The sequence below is a fragment of the Malurus melanocephalus genome, unplaced genomic scaffold (genome assembly GCF_030028575.1).
Source record: "Malurus melanocephalus ecotype Western Australia unplaced genomic scaffold, MMel_1.1 scaffold_424, whole genome shotgun sequence".
NCBI lineage: Eukaryota > Metazoa > Chordata > Aves > Passeriformes > Maluridae > Malurus > Malurus melanocephalus.
The window spans coordinates 4,162-11,110 of record NW_026623656.1 but is presented as its reverse complement, the minus strand read 5'-3'; the positions used below and the strand labels follow the sequence as shown (position 1 = coordinate 11,110).

The following is a 6,949-nucleotide window of genomic DNA, read 5'->3' as shown; positions in this document are numbered from 1 at the left end:
GGCAGGTGATCCTGGCTCCTGGGTGGGTTTTCCAGCTGGAACACACCGGGCAGGTGATCCTGGCTCCTGGGTGGGTTTTCCAGCTGGAACACACCAGGCAAGCCCCTCCTAAGGAAGTTCCCACCTTCCACGTGCTGCTCCTCTTGCACATACTCGCAAAGAAAGAGCGAGTGGCACCAGCCCAGGGCACAACAGCCAAGGGCAGGCACAGCCCCCCAGCTACAGTCACATCTCACAACAAATGCCACGATAAAAATAATTCCATTTAAAAATTGCTGGTTTCACTCTGGAGCTGCCTCTATAAAGCAATTTTCCCCGGCACCCCAGCATCACCACAAGGCCCAGCACCCAGCACCATCACCCCACACTGCTTCCAAACCATGCCCTGGGCAGCACATCCCCCTTCCCCGCAGGATGCCGGATGTCCTACCTTTCCAGGTATTTCTCGGAAAAGTCCACCATGGCGTGGTACATGTGGGCCGGCAGCGYGTGCCGGCGCTGGGAGAGGAGCGAGTGCCGCACCCCGGCCACCGCACCATAAATACGGGCGGCGCCGGCTGGGACCGCGCTGCGCAGCCAATGGCGCTGCCGGAGCTCCCCGGAGCATCCTCTGCCGGCTCAAGGTGAGCGCGGAACCCGCTCGGCAACCGGCCCTGACCCCGCCGAGCCGGGGGGGCCGCGCCTCCCCCGCCAGCCCCGCTCCTCGGCTCCGCCACGCGGCCGGGGGGACGTCCCTGCTGCAACGGCTTCGTTTTCATTTCAAGTGCCGGGGGGGAAATAATAGAAAAAGAACTAAAAATAGTCGGCAGCGAYGAGGCAGCGCGGGCCGACAGTGCCGCTCGCTGGCACAGGCGGCGAGGCCGGGCAGCTGCGTGTGCGGCTCCCTCGCACCCCGGAGCCGCTGGAACAACGTGTGGCTGCTCCACCTGCCCGGCACACGTGGACCCGGGCACAGGACACACAGCCACGGGCACCCCCGTGGCCCTGGCACCCGGCCGGACCCGCGYTCTGGAGGAGTTGGTGCCGAACATCCTCACCCGTGCGCCTGCCCCGCTCAGCTGCAGCTGTGTCTGAGGACAGCARAGGCCACGGCTGCCTTGTCCTTGCTCGGAGCCACGTTTTGGCCCCCCAAAGCCTTACCGGGAGCAGCTGGGGTGCTGCCGGTGTCCCTCGGGGGTCCCTGCGGTCCCTGCTCCCTCYGCTGCCGCAGATGTGCCGCGAGGGCTGAGCCTGACCCGCGGGGGGAAACCTCCCCATTCCACCTCCCCATTGCTCCTCCCGGCATGGGGCCAGCGGGAAGGAGGCCCCCAGCTCAGATTTCACCGSTTCCCTGTCCTCTGCCTGAACTCTCTGCAAGCTGGTTTTCCCAAGAGCCGGGGTCTTCACCCCATCAGAACACTGCGGAAGAGGGTGCCCCCAGCTGAGCTGGACAGTGCCCCCACACACCCCCACCACCCTCCCCAGAAACAATTCCATCTGGAGTGAGACCCCAGGTCATGCATTTGCTGCTGCCTCTCTGGAAAAAGTCAGGGGAAAAGACAGGGGAGCCCTAAGGGCTGCTGGTACCAGCAGGGCTCAGCCGAGGTGACCCCACAAACAGCCCTGGCTCGCCCTGCTGTCACCCCTGATGTGACACTTACAGGCTCCTGCTTCTTTTCTTGCGGGAAGTCTCGTCCCCTTCGTCACAGCTGCACTCGGCRTCAGCTCCACTCAGCTGTGGGAGAAGAGAAAAGCAGCATCTGTATCACCACAGCAGGACATGTCCATGGGGTCACTCTGTGTCACCGACCAGCAGGGCCAGCACGGCCACAGTCCCCACAGCCACACAGAGCAGACCCACAGCACCCACAGGCCTCCTCCCTCACGATGGCGATGGCAGGGGACAAGCTTGGCACAGGAACCTCTCTCCCCTCTCTCCTCTCTCATCCTGTACCAYCTGCAGCCCCTGCTGTTCCTGGAGTGCCCAAGCAGCCCCCACAGTTGGTGGCCCAGGCACCCTCCAGGCTCAAGGTGTTGACTGTGGCACCTCCTACACGGGGGACATTCACATCTCCGTTCCTGATGCTCCTACTCCTGCTGCCATGAGCGGGCACAGGGAYCTCTCCCCAGCTCAAAGAGCCCCCCAGAACCAGGCTGAGCACCCCAAATCAATCAGGAGCTCCCACAAGTCCCCAGGCAGGAAAAAATCAGAGCAGTTCACCCATCATTGAATCACATCATTGCAGTTTACAAGTCTGAGGAGCATCCAGAGGCCTCTGCTCCCCAACCACTGACCCAGGATAAACCAAAGGGACCTGGGATGTGCCACGAGCTCGGGGCAGCCCCGACACAGCCTCTGGGGCAGGCGGGGAGACCCCTGGATTCACCACAGCACGGGGTCTTCAATCCATCCCTCCCTGCACGCCGCAGATGCTCACAGCCCGCCCTGCATCCCGCCCTGCAGCACCCCCGACCCGGCAGGGGCTCACCCCGCGCTCCGGGGGCTGCCAGGYGCTTTCCAGGATCAGCACCCGCGGCCGGGCCGTGGGAACGCAGCGCTCAGCCCGCAGCCCCGCGCCCGAGCCTCCGGACATTTCCTTCCACGCTGTGCCCGCGTTTCCGGAGTTTATCGGCCCCGAACAATGCGGCCCTCGCCGAGCGCCTTCCCCGGGCCGCTCCGGCCCCGGCAGACGGGCTRGCCGGGGCTTCCTGCCATTGTCCGGAGAGGCTCCGTGCTCGGGGACAAAAGGCAGCAGCCGAGCTCTCCCGAGGAGTCCCAGCGCTCCCCACAGCGCCCAGTAAAACAACCAGCTCTGCGGGACGGAGGAGAGTAGGGAGGAACAGAGGGCACGAAGAGGTTAAAAAGGGCCGTGGAATGAGCCCCTCTGAAACACTCCCAGATGGGAAAAGAACCGAGAGCCTTGATGGATGTGATGGCCCTGCGGCCGAGGCCACCCGGTGCAGGCGCTGCCAGCGCTCGACCGCTTGGCGGGGGAATTCCACTTGGGAATTGTACATCAGTGTCCTGCTCCAAAAACCTCGGAGGTTTCACTGAACTATTCAAAGGCACAGATGATTAAAGTCTCTCCAAAGTGTAGGCAGGGGGTGGCAATAGCCCAAAACCCCATGGATTTGGTGGCTCAGCCCCGTGTCCGGCTTCCCTGACTGCTGCAGACKCTCCACAGAAAGCTGGAGAGGCTGGGCAAGGGGAGAGGGAGAATGGGAGTGGGGCAATGGGAGCATATCAGTGGGAATGGGACAGTGGGAATGGGGCGGTGGGCACGGGACAGTGGGAACAGGACAGTGGGAATGGGACAGTGGGAACAGGACAGTGGGAACGGGGCGGTGGGAACAGGACAATGGGAACAGAGCAGTTCAAACAGGGCAGTAGGAACAGGCAGAGGTGCCCAAGGGGACACACGGGCAGGGGATGAAGGCTCCGGGCAGCCAGAGCAGCTGCAGGCTCACTGCTCTCACCGCCGGCAGGGATTGGGCAATCCCTGCCCCAAAAACCCTGCGCCAGAGCAGTTTAACCCAGGCGAGCTCRGTTCACCTCTGCAGGAAAACATCCACCCAGAGCAGAGCAGGAAGAGCAGCCAGAGGCTCCCGGGGCGGGGTGCGGCTCGTTATGGGGTGCCCCGGCGGGGACACACAGCGAGCCCGGATCGGGCAGTGCTGCAGTGCTGCAGGGGTGAGGGGTGCAGGGTGCAGGGGTGAGGGGTGCAGGGGTGAGGGGTGCAGGGGTGCAGGGTTACAGGTTCGGGACTGCAGGAATGCAGGGCTGCAGGGTTACAGGACTGCAGGCTCGGGGTCTTAGGGCTGCAGGGTTACAAGTGCAGGGTTGCAGGGTTACAGAGATACGGAGCTGCAGGACAGCAGGCTCAGTGTTGGGGCTGCAGGCTCGAGGCTGCAGGGTTATGGGGCTGCATGGCTGCAGGGTTATGGGGCTGCATGGCTGCAGGGTTATGGGGCTGCATGGCTGCAGGGTTATGGGGCTGCATGGCTGCAGGCTGCATGTTGCACACACCGCGGCACTGTGAGCCCTCTTTCGGGCTCCGCTCCCAGCCGCACTGACGGGACGCTCACAGCCGGCGCTGTCACTGTCACTGTCACTGTCACCGCCGCCCCCGCACGTGCGGCAGGCAGCGCCTGTGTCCCCGACACAAAGGTGGCTTCTCTTTATCGGGACTGGCGCGGGGCTGAACCCACCCCTTCCCCCCACAAACACACACCCTCCCRCACACAACTGCTGGCATCAGTCTCCAAGAGATTTTGGGCTCCCTGTCAGACCCCAGCCCTATCCCAGCAATCTGCCAGCCCGGGAAGGGCTCTCACCAGCTGGCCAGGGACTCTGAGTCTAAAAAGTGCTCCAGAAAACAGCATCAGRGTTGCTTTTTAAGCAGCATGAGCATGGCAGTGAAGCCATCATGGGTTTAACCCCAGGACCCTGCAGCAGCCTCTCCTGCCACGGAGCCCAGTGCTCTGGAGCTGAATGTGGCTCTGCAGGGTGTTCCTGAGCAGCCACAGGACCCTGAGCTGGGAACAGGACCCTGAGCTGGGAACAGGACCCTGAGCAATGGACTGTGGTCCTGTGCTGAATACCAGAGCCCTGAGCAGCGCCCAAAGCCAGGGCAGCAGCACCCAGAGCCCCCAGCAGCACCCAGAGCTGCAGCAGGRCAGAGCGGGGTGTGGGGCCAGAGGYCACTCTCAGCCCCCTGCCAGTGTCACCCAGGGAGAACAGTAACAGCAGCACTGGCCATAAGTGATCTCGGCACTGTCACCTCATTCCTGCAGCAGTGCAGCCAGGGCCAGCCCTGCTCTGGGGGTTCAGGGAGCACCCCAGGGCCTCCAGGGATTGCCCAGGCCAGCCCCATGMAGAGCTCCCTCGGCACAGCCCCTGCTGCTCCTGCTGTGTGGCAGGGTCACACCTCACTGCTGACCACGTCTGCTTGCTGAGATCAGCCCCCACCACAGCCAGAGCCCTGCAGGAGCTGGTGGGACAGAGGGTCTCATCCTGGCATCCCCTGCACTCTGGGGACTCTGTCACCRGGGTCTSTCTGGGGTCCTGGCCCTGCTGTGGGCAGTTCTTTGCCAGCACAGACCCCCAGTGCACCTCTGTCTGTGCCCATCCCAGCAGGCAGCAGCTGCCCAGGCCATGGCACCCACAGGATGTGGGTGCAGTGGTGGGGATGGCCACCCACGGCCCCAGCACGCTGCTCTGGGGAATGTCCCAGGGACTGAGCACCTCCCAGAGCTGGGATCTTCCTGACCGCTCAGAGGGCAGCTTTGCCGTGGTCATGGAGACAGGGGCCCCCCGTGCCAGGACACACAGGACACCTCCCCTGAGGAGCTCTCCCACCCTCACAGCRCCCCCGGAGCCTGTGCCAGCCCCGTACCTTCCTGTGGCCCGAAAACAGCAGCGTCAGCTGGTGAATGGAGCCGCCGTTCTTGACCAGCTCTTTCTTGAGGGTCCTGGGGGAGGGCAGTGCCCAGTGGGCGGCGGTGCCCTGGCCCTCGGAGCAGTTGAGGGTGGTGTCCGAGGTGAAGCAGTGGCCCTTGGCCTCCTGCAGCAGGCTGCCCTCGCTGTGGGTGCGGCGCCGCAGCGATCCCTGCACGCTCAGCGTGTAGCCGGSCTGCCCGCCCGACGTCTCGATCATGCTGCTGCGCTTCAGCTCGTTCCTGTCCAGGTACTGCTCGTCGCTGTCCTCCTCCTCCTCCTCCTCATCTTCATCCTCCTCATCCTCCTCCTCGTCCTCCTCGTCGTCCTCGCCGTCCGTGGTGCTGCCCGCCGTGCCCGCCGCGCTCCGGCTGAAGGTGCTGTCGAGCCGCAGCTCGGGGATGACAAAGGCCGGCAGGGAGCTGGGCTGCTCCTCTCCCTTAGCSGTGGCCATCGGCTGCTTCTCCGCCAGGAGAGGAGCCTGGGTGGCTCCCAGAGCGTCCCAGGGCTCGGCCAGAGATGCTGCCTTGGCAGCCAGAGGGGCAGCACCCACTGCTGCCTTCCCATCCTCCGAGTGCATCTGCCCCGGCGTCTCGGCGTCCGTCTCCAGCATCTGCCCAGAGGAGAAGATAAAGGATGAAAGCAGAAGCACCCCAAATCTGTCTGGACACCTTCCCGGGAGCCTTTCCCCTCCTAACACCCCACCCACAAGGCTGGCACCGATCTGCACAACCCTAACAGTGCTCTGGTGGGGTGCGATGGCACCGTCCCCATGTGCGCAGGTGGTGGCGCGTCACCCATCGCTCTGTCAGCACCCAGTCCTGCTCCTGATCCCTGGAACGCCGGSTTCCCCTGCTGGCAGGGGGGCGATGGTGGCACTCAGCCCCTCCTGCAGCACCCGGCAGCACYGGTGGATTTTGAGGAACCCCAGGATGCGGGCTGGGCTGCAGCGCAGAGGCAGAGCCGGTGACAGCTCCTCACCCCGATGGCTCCCCTGGGTGCCCTGGGAGCCGCTGGGGGGGCTCAGCCCTGCAGGGACCTTCCCCGAGGGCTGCCGAGAAATCCAGCGGCTCCTGCAGCAGCTCTGGCCCCTCCTGCACCGCGTTATCAAACACCAACGGGAAGCTCCGGGCTCTGCCCATCCCTGGATTGCCCCGGCTCAGCCCAGGGCTCTGGGCAAGCCCTACAAAACCACAGCCACTCCTGCTTGCCCCTCTCGGGTTTTTAAGCCTTTGGGGCTGGTTTTTCCAGGGGTTTTTTTGCAGCTGGGGAAGGCCTGAGCAAGGTCTGTCCTTTCAAAGGGAAAAGCCCAAGGGGAAAAACCTCCCAGGTTTTTTTTTTGTGAGCAGAGAGGGAGCCTGTGATGAGCCCCCACTCCCAGAGTGGGGTCCTGTGTAATTTCTGACTAAGCCAAAGGGGCAAAACCAGCCGAGCAGGAGAAAACGACCAAAGGGGTGAAAAATCCTCCCTTTGGGAAGCAATTCCCTCCTACACAGATCCCGGGGCAGGGGCTACTGCACAGGACCACCCCAA

The 6,949-nt window shown here is 63.9% G+C and overlaps 1 protein-coding gene across 1 annotated transcript in view; it reads right to left on the bottom strand.

Moving 5' to 3' along the window:
- The window catches only part of LOC130581597 (regulator of G-protein signaling 3-like), an 11,674-nt gene extending 5,630 nt beyond the window's left edge, over nt 1-6,044 (bottom strand). The window contains exons 1-2 of the mRNA XM_057379797.1: nt 5,376-6,044; nt 1,641-1,714 (exon numbers count right to left, since the gene is read on the bottom strand). Of these exons, the coding sequence (XP_057235780.1) occupies nt 1,641-1,714; nt 5,376-6,029 (728 nt within the window). The 5' untranslated portion in view covers nt 6,030-6,044. The remainder of the gene's footprint in view (nt 1-1,640; nt 1,715-5,375) is intronic.
- Nucleotides 6,045-6,949: the final 905 nt, after the last annotated feature.